The 15,767-nt window shown below is 33.3% G+C and overlaps 2 protein-coding genes across 4 annotated transcripts in view; one reads left to right on the forward strand and one right to left on the reverse strand.

The window, feature by feature from the left end:
• The window catches only part of LOC113072976 (uncharacterized), a 13,688-nt gene extending 1,809 nt beyond the window's left edge, over window positions 1-11,879 (reverse strand). The window contains exons 1-5 of one of the 3 annotated variants that reach the window (XM_026245852.1): window positions 11,852-11,874; window positions 9,661-9,718; window positions 2,639-2,668; window positions 2,004-2,169; window positions 1-1,052 (exon numbers count right to left, since the gene is read on the reverse strand). The exon at window positions 1-1,052 is cut by the window's left edge and continues 1,808 nt beyond it. In XM_026245852.1, coding sequence (XP_026101637.1) covers window positions 1-1,052; window positions 2,004-2,134 — 1,183 coding nt within the window. In that variant the 5' untranslated portion in view covers window positions 2,135-2,169; window positions 2,639-2,668; window positions 9,661-9,718; window positions 11,852-11,874. Of the gene's footprint in view, window positions 1,053-2,003; window positions 2,170-2,638; window positions 3,229-9,660; window positions 9,719-11,851 lie in introns of those variants that run through there. The other 2 variants (XM_026245855.1, XM_026245854.1) reach the window with 2 other exon arrangements.
• On the forward strand, window positions 11,579-15,135 carry tdgf1 (teratocarcinoma-derived growth factor 1). Its single transcript, XM_026245856.1, has 6 exons — window positions 11,579-11,776; window positions 11,858-11,907; window positions 11,997-12,155; window positions 13,314-13,428; window positions 13,516-13,625; window positions 14,408-15,135. The coding sequence occupies exons 1-6, from the start codon at window positions 11,760-11,762 to the stop codon at window positions 14,524-14,526; spliced, it is 570 nt and encodes a 189-aa protein (XP_026101641.1). The 5' UTR covers window positions 11,579-11,759; the 3' UTR covers window positions 14,527-15,135.
• The last annotated feature ends 632 nt before the right edge of the window (window positions 15,136-15,767 follow it).

Below are 15,767 nucleotides of genomic sequence, written 5' to 3' on the forward strand. Positions count from 1 at the left end.
CAGTTGGTTGCATGTCTGGTTTCAACGTCTCAACCTTCACTTCAATCTCTTTATTTATCTCTTCTTTATACTCTGACAGATTTTTTATGGTCGTCCATGATTTTTCCCATTCAGGCAGCTGATTCTCCCTCCCACCGAACTGAGATCTGCATTGAATTTTGTGCTTCATCTCTTTAGACACATTTATTATCACGTTGCAGATGTCGGGATGCAGCTCCTCAGGCTCCTTTGCTTGAGATTGGATTGATTTCGACTCCTTTTCTGACATGGTTTTCGCAACTCTCCAAGATTCACTCCAAGCTGAATTATCTGTAGCTTTAGATTTCATTTGAAGATGATTTTTGAAGTGCATCCCAGAATTATTCCATGGTTGTTTTTCCTCATTAGCTGCGGGTTGAATGAAATCATATTTAACATCTACTTTTACAGGCTTCGTTGACTTCCAGGACTCGTTCCAGTCTGATGCAATTTCCTCATTTTGATTGTAAAATTTGTTGCAATAGCTGTTATTTTTGTTTTCATGAAACTCTTTTATTTTCTGACTGAATATCCAAGACTTTTCCCATTCTGGAGTGACCAGGTCTTGTTTAATGTGCTCGGAGTCTGAAGGTTTGCTACGTTTCTCCCATAGAAATATGTCATTGGAGCTCAAATCATTGTTGGCATCAAACCCAAGATCAAACCATGGTTTACCATCAGTGCTTGGCTGAAAATTGAGAAACTTCCATGACTGCCCCCAGTCGAATGCACAAGGACTTTCTTCAGGTTGTGGCAAAGGTTGGGAAAACTTCCAAGACTTTGCCCACACCATCAACCCCGGACAGCTTTCATTGAGTTGACGTAACAGGGCCAGTTTATTGGCTTTTGTAGTTTTCCTCGAGTCGACCTGCCTTTGAATCCGACTGCTCTGGAAGCCTTGAGGCCTGCCAAGGTTTGTCTTTTTAGCCTTGTGTGCATCAAGAGTCGATTGTTCAGGAAGCTTTGCTTTTCTCTCCAGCCTTTTAGGGCTTTTAATCTTGAAGGACATGCGCCCCTTCCAATCCTGATTGATTCTATGAAAAGTTTAATTGGTATGGACAACAAACAAAAAGACTTCTCGTTAATTATGAATTGTGTGCTTCTTTTGTTTCAACAGATTATTTAAAGATGGCTGCTGTTATTAAAATTAATATTTACACAATTAAGGCAATTAAAGTTGATGTGACCACAAGCTCATGATGGTTCTGAATGCCATTATTATGTGCGAAACAGAATTGGCAGAGAGGCAGTTGGGATCAAACTGCATTGATGTAATATTAGAGTTACTGTAATTATGAGATGACTCAGAGAGCTGCTCTTGTCCTCTTCAGAGTTTATTATTTTCTAAGGCAATGCTCAAAATGCATCAATGAGCAGCTTGTAATTATGAGTACGAGAGTGTTTTTTTATAAGCAGGAAACTAATAATTACAGTAATTCTGACATGGCATGAGTGCGGCATATGCAAAAGTATATGCTATGACATGTATTATACATAATATATCCATAAATTGGTAAACTATGAACAAACCCCATTTAGCAAAAAGTATATTTTATGTGGCCAAAATGTATTTTAAATATGTGCTAAATAGTGAAGCTTTTTCAAAAATGTAAAATATATTTAACCTTCATACATCAAAATATATTTTGAAATGTATTTAAATGGAAAGAAAATATAAGAATAAGTATTTTTTAAAATATGTAAAAATATTTGGAATTACAAGATATATATATATGATTTTTTTTTTATTATTATTATTTTTTATTTGCTGTCCCCATGGGGATGCTTTTAGCAAATTGGAAATACCTATTGGATAATATTGGAAATATATATATATATATATATATATATATATATATTTTTTTTTTTTTTTTTTTTTTTTTACATATTTTACATTTTAGAGCAACAAAGTTGTTTTGTAAATGTGGAGATGGAGTTTTCTGATTGACAAATGCAGGAAAACAAGAGGTTCGGCATGTCCTCACCTTTCCAGAGCACTCTTCCGTATCCTCTCTTCTTCCATCTGCCGTTTCTGTCGATACTCCCTCAGTCTGATTTCCCACACATCCTTCATAATTGAAGCGCCACATACTAAAACCTCTGCTTTTTTGTCCATTATTGTAGAGACTCCTTCCGTAAGTGGAGCTGAAACTGTCAGTGGATGAATGAGATTGGATTTAACAAGATTGCAATGTTCTTGTTCTGCATAAACTAACCATAAAATGTGCATTTGTTTATGATAGCTCATCGAGTAGCATGCATTTGATTAAGCTACTTAATTTAACCAGGACAGGCAATTAAATACAAACACAGAACAAAACAAATGCAGACAACAACAACAAAAACGCTATTTGGAACATTTGCACATTATATAATGCATTTAGCAGGGAATCATCGTTTATCATGCAAAAACAATAACATATGAAATTGCTTCCGTGATTAATTCTAAAATAGCATTACTGGATTGTACTTTCAATCTATATTTAAAAGCAATAAAATTGTGTTTATTCCCAGCGATATTAATGGTCTTTTCAAGAGTGCACTGCATCTAATACTTCTGTCCTGTCAACGTAAAAGTGTATTTCTGTGCATAATTGATTAATAAAAAATGCTTGCTCACCCGTCAGGCTGTTCTCTGTCAAATAAGCATCTGGAATCAGAAGCAGCTCTTATAAGTGTCAACTGTAACTAAACAAGCCTGTGTAACCAGGACTCTTTACCCGGCTATTTTTAACCCCACCAGCTGCCAAGTGACTCTGAAATACTTTTTGGATTTTATTTAAAATATTATTTTGTGTTTCACCAGATACTGTACTAGACTATGTTAAAATAAACCTGTGACTAAACGGATGTTGTTTTGTCACCCCAGTACATAATGATTAAAGTAGTGTCAGGTTTCAGAATAAAAATGAGCTTCATCATGATGAGCGCTGATGATGGAGCTGGGTTTAGGTGGTGCATAACACAGTAGATCATTAAAAGGGAGTTCTTTGATTTCTTTTGAATTTGGGTTAGAGGATCAAGTGGAGTGTTTTACAGTCGTGAGCTCAATATAGCCACTAGAGCACGATGTTTGCAATGTTTGCAGGTTAAATATGTTATGAATGTACAATCTGCATATGACTGAGTACAGTATGGTAGTGAGTAAAAATAGCCACGAACAAGTTGTTCTATCAAGATAAAAGTTCACCCATAACTATTTACTCAGATTTACTCACCCTCAGCTCATCCAAATTATCATTTTTGAATGAACTATTCCTTGTAACACTTACGTACATACACTGCATGCATATAATCAAATCTTTATGTAACTCATTGTGCTGTTGTGTATGCAACAAATTCAAATTTGATTTCAATTGTCACCAAGTTTGCACCAATATTGTTTTGCTCTTTTAATCTCAGTGCTGCTCGTATGAAAACTATTCATTTTGCATCACATTTGTCTTGCTTCTCACAGAAGTTGTTGACATCCTGAATCTTAACCTTTCAAACGGAGTGAAGAAACAGTGCGGTGCCATTCAGAAGGCTGACAGCTCATTAGGAGACAAGAGTGTCAAACTTTGCATGGCTGATAATGATTCAGCTGTCATTACAGTGTCAGTTTTCAGAATAGAAATCACAATAATCAGCTCTGTTAAATGTTCCCTGTAAGAAGCAGGAACTTGCACATTCGCTCTCACTGCCAAGAATGACATGGATATTCAATCGATAATGCATTGTCAAATGTATCCTAGTTACAAATTTCATTACAGCAAACCAAAGGCAATGTTGTTAAGTATTTTGGAACAACATTTAAATGCACCACGAAAGTGCTTTTCATGAGGAAAAGACTCAAATTTAAGACCAGTATCAATCTCACCTTTTGTTTTCATGATAAAATTGCATCTAGGATTGGAACAATATAAAATTACTTTTTATTGTTGGGTGAACTATCCTATGGGGATTGCTTTCTGTCTTTTTTTTAAGGTAACTGCAACTTTTTCACAATATTTTCAGAGACTCTTTTCTGACAATTCTGACTTTTTTCTCAGAATTACAAGAAAATGTCAGAATTGTGAGATAAAAACTCATAATTATAAGGAAAAAAGTCAGAATTGCTATATATATATATGTGTGTAAACTCAGAATTGCACAATTCTGTGTTTTTTTTTTCTCTGAACTGAGATTTTACATCTTGCAATTGTTTTATTTTTCTGCCACAAAATAAAAAATAATAAAAGTTAAGTGCAATTTTATCTCACATTTCTGACTTTTTTTTTTCTCAGATTTGAGAGTTCATATCTTGCAATTCTGCATTTATATGTTTGTTTTTTTCATGTAACTGAAATGAAAAAGTCAGAACTGTGAGACACTGTATGAGTTTATAGAATATATCATATAAACTCGAATTTCTGTGAAAAGAAATCTGAACTGCATAATATAAACTTCAATTCTCAGCTTGTTTCTTGCTATCTTGACTTTTTTCCTCAAAACTGTGAGATTATAGCTTGCAGTTCTGAGTTTATATCTCACAACTCTTGAGTTTAAATGTCACATATTGACGTTTTTTTCTCAGAATTGCAAGGAAAAATAATTTGAGAAAGAGTCCAAATTGTGAAATAAACCCCCCTTTTTATATTTTTATCCCAATGCAGAAACAGGCTTCCAATTATTCCTTTAATGCATTATCAGGAAGTTTATTTCAGCTCATCAATGAATGGCATTATATATTTGTAATAAATGCAGCCATATTTAAAATCGAATAGACCCAAGTCAAGTAAGCATTACTGCACTTCTTACCTCCACAGATGTCATTAAAATGTCCCTGTAAACATGCTGAAACACCTAATGGGCCTGCACTGGCATTATCCAGAGGCTTGTTAATTATGGGAATGAATCACAAAGATATGTAAATTAATTATGAGCCAGCAGGGGGCTCATATGAGTCAGCGAGATCGCTCTATTACAAACTCTTCACACTGAGAGCTGCAGAAGAACGAAAGCGCCGGTGTCTGATTTCATCATCACGCAGCAATTGGCTTTTATAGAACATGCTTTGGTAGAGGATCAAATCCCATGTGATATGATGATGAAGTTACATGGATTTAATTGCCATTGACATTTTGGTCTTATTTTATTTACGTGCTTTGAGTTTACTGCTGCTTGTGTTGGAAGACAGCTTCGATCCATTCATTCACTTTGATCTGGTGGAAATTCTACAATGAGTTAAATGAGGGTTAAATAGAATCTTTAGCGATGTGATTCCTCAAGTCATGCATCTTGTTGAGGAGAGATGTGCTCTACACACCAGAAAGAAATCTGCATGAACAATAAAATAAGATTTTACAGCCTTGCAAAACTACGACAGAGTTTTTAGTGCACTGCAGCTTTCTTATTTAAAGGGTTAATTCACCCAAAAATGAAAATTAATGACTTCCCTCCATTTGTTGAATTTGTTGAAGCATCGAAAATACATTTTGTGTACTCGTTATCATAGGCTAAGTTACATTGTTTTATTTTCTGAGGTAGTCCATAACTTGTAAGTGACTAGGCCTACTCACAAGCTGTTTTATTCATGGTATGATACAGTAAATGATTGGACATAATATTTAACATCTTCCATTCATTATTTGTAGCAAGCCAGCCACCCAGTAATTACAATCATTTTGTGCTTTGTAGCTTTAATATTACACAGCTCCGCTTTCCAATTCTGTTTTATCACGGGATACAAATTATAAATGTGTTTTCTTCATTTCAAGTTTATAGCAAGACATAAAAGTGAAGGATCATCCGAAGGCATGAAAAAACTGTAGCCTATGGCTTAATTTATAATGAAAATAATGTCTCATAATTTTAATCGCAAAGACTCACATGCTGCTTAAACAAAAGCAAATACAGCGATCTGTCACACCACGGTTAAGAGCGTGAAAATCATGGAAAATCACACATTATTGTAATATATTGTTTGCATTTTGCTTTAAAACTTACAGATGTTGAAAGCCGATGCTCCCAATCTGGGCCATTTTCATGTGCAAAAGGCTAGAATATACTCTCAAAAAATGTTACCTTCAAAATTTATTCTCAAACAATTTCGACTTTATTCTCTTAGCATTTCGAACTTCATGCTTGTAGTATTTCGACTTTATTCTCTGAGTATTTCAACATTATTCTCAAAATATTTTGTCTTTATTCTCTTAATTTTTAGACTTTATTCTCGTAGTATTTCGACTTTAATCTCGTAATATTTCGAATTTATTCTCATAGTATTTCGACATTATTCTCGTTATATTTTGACTTTATTCTCGTAGTATTTCGACTTTATTCTCGTAGTATTTCGACTTTATTCTCGTAGTATTTCGACTTTATTCTCGTAGTATTTCGACTTTATTCTCGTAGTATTTCGACTTTATTCTCGTAGTATTTCGACTTTATTCTCGTAGCATTTCGACTTTATTCTCGTAGTATTTCGACTTTATTCTCGTAGTATTTCGACTTTATTCTCGTAGTATTTCGACTTTATTCTCGTCGTATTTGGACTTTATTCTCGTCGTATTTCGACTTTATTCTCGTAGTATTTCGACTTTATTCTCGTAGTATTTCGACTTTATTCTCGTCGTATTTGGACTTTATTCTCATCGTATTTCGACTTTATTCTCTGAGTATTTCGACTTTATTCTCTGAGTATTTCGACTTTATTCTCGTAATTTTTTGACTTTATTCTCTTAGTATTTTAACTTTATTCTCATAATATTTTGAATTTATTATCTGAGTATTTCGACTTTATTCTGTGAGTATTTCGACGTTATTCTCAAATATTTCGACTTTATTCTCGTAGTATTTCGACTTTATTCTCGTGGTATTTCGACTTCATTCTCGTAGTATTTTGACTTTATTCTCGTAGGTTTTCGACTTTATTTTCGTGGTATTTTGTTTTATTCTTGTAGTATTTTGTTTTATTCTCGTAATATTTCGACTTTATTCTCGTAGTATTTCGACTTTATTCTCGTAGTATTTCGACTTTATTCTCGAAGTATTTCGACTTTATTCTCGTAGTATTTCGACTTTATTCTCGTAGTATTTCGACTTCATTCGACTTTATTCTCGTAGTATTTCGACTTTATTCTCAAAGTATTTCGACTTTATTCTCAAAGTATTTCGAGTTTATTCTCAAAGTATTTCGACTTTATTCTCAAAGTATTTCGACTTTATTCTCAAAGTATTTCGAGTTTATTCTCAAAGTATTTCGACTTTTTTCTCAAAACATTACGACCTTAATCTCGTAATCTCCGATTTATTTTTTATTTAACATGGCACTAAAATTTCACCTGTCTGACCATAAACCAGGTAGGAAACTTCCGAAAGATGGATACTAAAGGAGGAACCGTCATGTTGTGCACAGGCAAACATCACTTACAATTCCCAAGCAATTGCATTTGAATAGTTGTCTAATTTAAAAGACAAGTGAACAGTACAAGCATGCACATTTAATCTGGATTTGTCCTCGCTACCCACCTCAGCTACTCTAATTACCTCACACATTCCCCTGGCAGCAACATGACAGACTGTCAGCCGTACCAGACAGAAATGCACCTGTGAGCAGAAAGAATAAATCACCTTTTGACTCCTTCTGCATCTGTAACAAAAGCGCAGCTCCACAGTCGACCTGAAGACAGCAGCACAGCACAGAGGCTCATGACCTCGGCTGCTCACTCGCTGCTCATTAGTGCAAGCGATTTAATCCTTCTTTATGTGAATGAATTATATAATTAAACCTCTTTAGCACATTAGCAAACACAAGAGGCATGCATTAATGAACTCTGCTTTACTTTGCATTAAATCAAATTAAAATGCATATGAAACAAACTAGAAATAAATAAATAAACTTGCTGCTATGTTAGAGAGTTTTGGTGGTTGACAGGACATTGATATACGGTTGCTAAACTGTTGCTAGAATGTTCTGAGTAGATAAGGATTTAGTAGATTTGTTTAACATTTGTTTTATCATCTGTGATAATGTATTTGTAATGTTTATCTATTTGTGAATTTATATGTGCTTTCAACCATGAACCCTAAATATGAACAATAATAAGAGTAATTTTGGTGTTAGTAATATACCATATTTACTGTATAATATTTTTAATTAGCTTTTATTTTTATATTTTAATTTTTTTTTTTAGTATAAGTTTGAGCAATTTCTTTGTTATCAATATTTATTTCTAATGTTTAATGTTTTTAATGTTTAATGTTAACCTGTTTAATATTTCTATTTAGTTTATTTTTTTATTTCAGTTTGAGTCATTTTAGCTTTTTTTAGTTTTTCAATTTGAAGTTTTTCTATAGAATATTTTTTCCAGCTTTATTTCTATTAATAAAAACAATTTTAGTCAATAATAACAGCACTGACTGTGATGTGCTTTTACCATATTTATTCATTTGTTTTAAATATTTCTATTGAGCTTCTATTCTTTTTTTATTTTTGTCATTTTAGTACTTCAACTTAAATGTGTTTATTTCAGTAATTGTCCAAAAGACATTTTATTTTAAATCTAGCTTCATTTCAATTACTGAAAACCTTTTTTAAGATTTTTTTAGTTAACATTTTAGTTAAAAGTAACAACACTGATGGTGATGGCGCTTTTGACATTTTATTATTATTTTTTGAATATTGCTTTTTCTTTTGGTTTTAGACATTTTCAACTTATTTATTCAACTTCAATTTATTTCACACATATGTATTGCATATTTAAGTTTATTTCATTTGATTTGCCGAGGTAACGTTCCTTTAGCATTTTTTACAATTATTATTATAGCTTTATTTCAATGACTGAAAATGATTTTTAATAGTTGTATTTTTACTTCATTTCATAAAAAGGTCATGGGTCTCTTGCTCATGGGTCAGGTGGCTGTCATGCAATATAGCAGCATCTATAATGTCAAGAACAACATGGAAAGCCTTCAGTCTGACCTTTAGCCTTTCAGGTTTGGCCTGCGTCACACACTCCATCAACTTTATTTAGCAACTGGTCGACGTCTGCGTTAAAGATCATCCCTCTATAGATGGACAGAGCGGCTGCTCTCTGTCGAGAAACAATTCTCATCAACAATTAGAGGAAATGTTGGCATGAATGTCAAAAAACATTAATGGCACTACAAGAAAAGCTCTCCCAGCGGTGATGCATTGTGCCTGGAAATGAAAAATGCATCAACCTGAGCCATGCAATTTGCATGTAATTTATTTTTTAAAAGGATGATTTTTCCCACCAGACTAAATTAACTGTTTTTTTTTTATTATTATGCAAAAGGCAGACATACATTAAATGTGAAATGTAAAACAGCACAGCTCCATCACTGAAACTTGCATTTAGATAATATTATGCTTTTTCTGTTTAAAGACATTAATTTAAAATTGAGTTGAGATATATGAAGAGAGAGAAACCAGGGCACATATCCTGAAATGCATGCGACGTTTCTGGAAGAGTAGTTGAAATGAAAGAACGGCAAACTAAACCGTGTGAAAGTTCTTCACCTCTCGGGCTCCAAGAGGAATCAGCTAATTAGAAACCAATAACAAAGCATACGGACAGAAATAGAGCGGGACGCGGCTGCTGTGCTTTAAAGAAGCGAACCGCATCAAACACCGAAAAATCCTCAAAGAAAACTTACTCTAATTACTTGTTGGGTGGTTATATATACCTGCTGCCGTTCCTCTGGAAATGTCAGCCTGTGGGAACAAAATCACCAGAGAGATTGTGTGATTTTCAAGTAAAAAAGTGATAAAGAAATACGAAACCACAGCAGTTGAGAATATCTGAAACACAGGTCAGTGTGTACCTAAACAACGACAAACACCAAACTACTTCTGATACTTATATTTGGTTTAAGATATAAGCAATAAGATATGCTCTTTACTACACCCAGACAATAAAAACAACACATAAACACATAAATAAATGCAATATAAACAAAGACTATGGGCAATGAAAAGGTACACTTTGGGCAAAAGCAGCTGCATAGATGCTGTGCACTGGACTGGTATTATGAATAAATTATGTAAATTTGCATTGAATGAAAAATAGGCACTGGATAAATAAATAAATAAATAAATAAATAAATAAATAAATAAATAAATAGTTAGAACTCTGAAGGGGAAAAAATATATGCACTAGGAAAGTTTGAGTTAATTTACGTTTCTCATGTGCTTAAAAACTTTGATAGTCCAGAGATAATAAAGTAATGATCTAAACAATTTGGACAAAAAAAATCTAAAATAAATAAATAATAATAATAATAATAATAATTCTAGACAAAACATATTTTAAATAGCAGCTAAATAAATGTTTCAAACAGTGTAAAATGAACAGTGAGTAGCTAAAAATATATTTTTGAAATAGAAAAAATGTTTTCTTTGAACCTTCACATTATATTTTTCAAATATTTTTCGAAATGTATTTCCGAGGCCAAAAAAAAAAAAAAAAAAAAAAAAAACATTCTCAATCTTACAGTATAGCCTTTTGGCTAAATACTAATGGGAATGAAATAGCCTATACCAAAATTAAACTTATATTCACTTAATAAGGTTTATTTTTTATTTGAATTGTATTTTAAGTTTATATTGTACGGTATGTTCTTTGCTGATTTATTTAAATGTGTTATATATTCATAGACAACAAATAAAGTTTTTCATCAAAAGTGATTGCATTTTCTTGGATTAAAATATATGAAGAGCAAAATATAAAAAATAAATTATATATATATATAATATTATATATATTATATATATATAATATTATATATATTATATATATATATATATATATATATATATATATATATATATATATATATATATATATATATATATATATATAAATAATTTCAGCATTTATTTTGTCTTGTGGAATAAATGTTAAAATATTTTATGTACAATATCTTACTCAGGACAGTACTAAATAAAAAATAACATGCATTTAGTATGATCTCTCTTATTTTTTGAAAATTACTCATATTTTCACAGATTCTGCAAGGGGTGCCCAAACTTTCGATCCCCACTGTATATATATATATATATATATATATATATATATATATATATATATATATATATATATATATATATAAATCGCTTAAAATTTAAATATATTTACATAGATATATTTTAGCAAATGTTTTGTCTATATAGCATTTTGAATTTAACAAGGATAGACTTGACTTTACAATGGTAGGCTATCCACTGTATGTGACGTGAATTTTACAAAATAATTCTAAAAACTTTTTTATGGAGTATTTGTCTAGTTAAAGCTTGTTTGTTTGTTTGTTTGTTTTTTCACTCTCTGCATTTCTGTCCCTCGCAGTTTTTATCTCTATCACAAATTAAATATGGCACTAAGGTTTTTCACTTGAGAAACAAAGAGAGTAGGTACAATCCCGCATTACAGAGCTTCAGAGTGCTTTGACGGTGCAGACTGAGCCTCTAATCGCTTCTCTCTGATACTGAAGAGAATCGATTCGCCTCAAACCGGTTTGACTGACGGAACTAATGTGAATGCACGCTCATTTGCATTAGCGGGTGACTATGGGAGGGGTTGCAGGTGTTAATGGGGCGTCATGAGGGAGTCTGAAGCCCTAAAGATAAAGAACAGACCCAGCAGAGGGTGTTCTGGTCATTTGGTTTGCGATGCTGACACTGGGGATGTTTTGATGCTGTTGGATCAGTGCTGAACAGATCGGGTGTTGAGTTGGGTGTTTGTCAACCGAGCGGAATTATGAATCAATTATTCGGGTGAGCAAATGATTCACGGTTCGTAATTGAATCGCATGTCTTTCTCCTCAGGCCTCACGATTGCTATATTCTTACCTACAGGTTCTTTCTGTCTGCTGTGGTGATCTCTCAGTCGGCTTCGTCTGGATCAGGTAAAAGTCGGATCTTTGCGTTATTTGTTTCCAAACGCGTTTGGGTTTTCCTCGCTCATTTTTAACACGGATTCGCGTTCTTCTCCCAGGATGTGAAGGAGCAGGATGTGGGAAAGCTGCTGGAGTCTCTGGAAAGCCAAAAGAACACGCGGAATTCTTGAATAAGTTCAACGAAATGAACACGCAGACGGCGCAAGGTCCACACCGGAACGCAGAGGCCGTGTTACCGTTCATAGGACTGACCGGAGGTGACATCATCATTACCGACAATAAGATAGGATTCTAGGCTGTAAATAAATATTACTGGAGTACATTTTAATTACTATAATAATAATAATAATTATTTTTTTAAATAAAACTTTTGTCATTTTTTTTTTTAGTCAAAATTAACAAAATGGCTATAATTCAGAACTGCCATTTCTTTTAACGGTGTATTTTTGCTTTACACAATTTGTTCTTCTAATGCATCCTAACAAATCAATTCCTTAGAAAAAGCAGAAAGTCTTAAATTCATAAAGTCGTGGAATTATATTTTGCATGCACTGCCAAAAAAAATAAAAAAATCTTCTTCCTCCAGTATTTTTATTTTCTTTTCCAATGCAAATATATAAACATTGCAAATGGAATACAATTAAATGCGTTCATGCTTTTGAAAAATAACAAATATATGTCAATATTTCTTTTCAGTTTTAGGCATAAATTATCTTAATTTTGATACTTAATAAAACAACTTAATGTCAAGTTATTTAAGAATGTATAATTTTGAATAAGGTTAATTTTCTTCTGAACCTATACTGTCATACTTGTTTTTGTTTTAAACAAACTCATTTTAATCTTATAAAGATATCTTTATGGCATTTTGCTTCTCAAGTATACTGAAAATTTTTTTTTTAATACTTTTTTTAAGGTAAGTGGTCACAATCATTGTATTTTAACTGCATTTAAATAAATAAATTTAGTTGTCTAACTTTCAACTATTTTTTTTTTTTTTTAACATAGCTGTTTCAACCATTTTCCAAAAAAAAAAAAAAAAAAAAAACCTACTATATATTTTTTTACCCCAGTGTAAATGTATTTTTTTTTAAGAATCTTTGCACTGGAAATGCAGAGGAAAGCATCATAATTCTAGAATTCTCCGTTTGCACAGCGCTTACAGACACAAACCAGAGTAGGCAAAACTGTGTGTTTTGAGCATTTAGGAGTGGATCTATCTGTTTATTAATGGGGATTCCAGTGTTGTCAGGCGTAACGGCCTGCACAGTGTCTGGATAGTTCTTGTCATTCTGGGAAACAGATGTTGGTAGCAGCTGTTTAGATTACACGTCATAAATTTTGTAGGAAGGGGCTGCTATTTTACTTTTACATCCTTGTATTTAACATCTTTATTCCACTGTTTCTCATTCCAGTTTCTAAACAAAGCCGTACCTGCTGCAAGAATGGTGGAACGTGTATTTTGGGAAGCTTCTGCGCCTGTCCGAAGCACTTCACCGGCCGCAGCTGTGAATACGACGAGCGCCTCAGGTAATTGCATGAGGTCCGGATCGAGCTGGATGGCACTGGTGTCATTGCACAAGGTTTCTGAATGATGACGTGTTTTTATTTCGCCAGTGATTGTGGTGTGATTCCACACGGAGAATGGGTTCAGAAAGGATGCTCGTACTGCAGATGTGGATATGGACTCCTGCACTGCTTCCCGCATGTGTTCAGCAAAAACTGTGGTGAGTTGATAGATGCATGTTTGTCGTGGATTTTATTTCCAACTGAACCAGCTCCAGCACCTTGAAGGATATCAAGTGTGTCTGGCTTCGTGTTATCAACTTGTCTTAACAAAGGCCCCTAAAATTACCATCTTGCCCAGTATTTGTGTCTTGTTTTCAGTCCACATATCTAAATATTTTTAAATCAAGACACATTTGAAAACAAAATTTCACAATAAATTAATGTTAAATAAGTTTATGCTTACAAAAAGGAAATTATCTGCCAGTGCATGGGGTCAGAAAAAATAATCTTAATTGAAAAGCAAATGTATTATTTTTCTGACCTATTGGTAGATTGTTTTCTTATTGTAAGTGTAAGTTATATTATACATTTGTTTTGTTTTTTTCATAAATTTGCTTCATTTAGATTTTTTTTTTTCTAAGCAAGACTTCATATGTCAAATTATGTTTAAGGATGTTTAGATATTTGGGCTGAAATATGACAATAATGAGTAAGAAAGTACCGGTTGCCTGTTTTATTGACCATTCCCAGTATATTGCAGTGAGGAAGGTTGATAACATGATGCCAGACTCTCTTAATATCCTGTAACTGGTTTAGCTGGAGATAAACAACAGTAGACACACGTTCTCACCTCTTATAGTGCTGTGAATCACCGACTGGCGCTTGATTTAACCTGATGGCAGATGATTATTCAGGCGTCTGCTGCTTCTGTGCTGTTTCTTCAAAGAACATTCCTGTATATTATTTCATGTGCATTTATCTTTTTCTTCTTTTCTTTCAGACGATTCTGAGGACGTTCGGTGGTACAGTTCAAGTTCCCACAGAACGCCGTCTTCTTCAGTTGTCATGTTTGTTGCCTTTATTTTACGCTTTCTACTGGAAGTTAGATTTCTGAACTAGGTTTTCTACATAAATGCTCTATTAGACTACGAACAAGATGTTTATTTTCTTTGACATTTAGGGCAGCATTTATTGGTGGCACTGAAATGCATTTTTCTTCCAGTGGAAGTGTTACTAGCTGTGTTAAAAGCAACTGTTTAGTGAAGGAACATGTACATAGGATTTATATTGAAAATATATATTGTGTGTGTGTGAGTCAAGTGCACAGCCAAACCAAAATGACTTCTGTCTGTTTCTGTCTCTGTATGAATTTGTTACACAAGAGAATGCACTGGCTAAAAGTTTTTTTATTTTTTTTATTTTTTTTTTTTATTCAGCATCTGTTTTGCTTTTCAAATATGCATGTCATGTGAACAATGCGCTTGTTTTAAAGTCAAGTTCTGGAAACGTTGGTTTCGTCAGAGGAGAGAGAAGGAGATAATGCTCTGATATCCCAGCGTGATCGTTGACCTTTCGGCTATTTTCTCTTATCTTATATAAACAATCGTCCAGCCAATCAATCTCCGTGACTCTCTTGACCTTCTCCAGCTGCCCAGTGATGTACTGTAACACTCTGTATGATTGAGAGAATGAATTTGTCTCATCTAATTAAAATGTTCATCAATAACTGAGATGACTGACTGTTTACTGGCTTCAATTAAGCCGTTTCTCATGGATGCCAAAAATTTGATTACATTCCAGTGAATAAAAGACTATTGAGTGCAAAAAAATAACATTTTGGTATAAAAACATGATTTATTTTCTAATAATAATTCAAGATAATTTGTAGTAAACCATCTATTAAGACCCCAATTATCTGCAGGGTATTTGCTTTTTAAAAGTTGTAAATAATACAAAGATTATCAGAGAAGAAAATACTATTTCAGTCATTCTACTACATGTGTTACTTGCCATTTCTTTATAACTTTTAGTTAATATTCCCTGAGCCTGAGAGTTTGTGTGTGTGTGTGTGTGTGTGTGTGTATAAGACTTTCTGTGTGTGTCTGGGCTGAAAGCTCTCTTCAGAACCAGACTGAATAAACAGAGATACTCGAGACTCTTTTGCACCACAATGCTGCTGTTTCTTTGGTATTAATAGCCGGGTGGGGTTGAGCTCTGCATCTTCTCCATTGTCAAGCGTGATAACGGCTTCATTCTGTACGGAGAATCTGCTCTTACATGTCAAAGAGATGCTTACAGGGACGTCTCATGTGATAAAGACTAGGATATGGCCCAGCCTGCGTTTCAGGATTAAGGAACAG

This window comes from Carassius auratus, unplaced genomic scaffold, assembly GCF_003368295.1.
Source record: "Carassius auratus strain Wakin unplaced genomic scaffold, ASM336829v1 scaf_tig00011176, whole genome shotgun sequence".
Classification (NCBI taxonomy): Eukaryota; Metazoa; Chordata; class Actinopteri; order Cypriniformes; family Cyprinidae; genus Carassius; species Carassius auratus.

Coding starts and splice junctions, on each gene's coding strand:
- tdgf1 (XM_026245856.1), top strand. Junction 12,156..13,313: donor GTTCATAGGACTGACCGGAG/GTGACATCATCA, acceptor TTCTCATTCCAG/TTTCTAAACAAAGCCGTACC. Junction 13,429..13,515: donor GAATACGACGAGCGCCTCAG/GTAATTGCATGA, acceptor TTATTTCGCCAG/TGATTGTGGTGTGATTCCAC.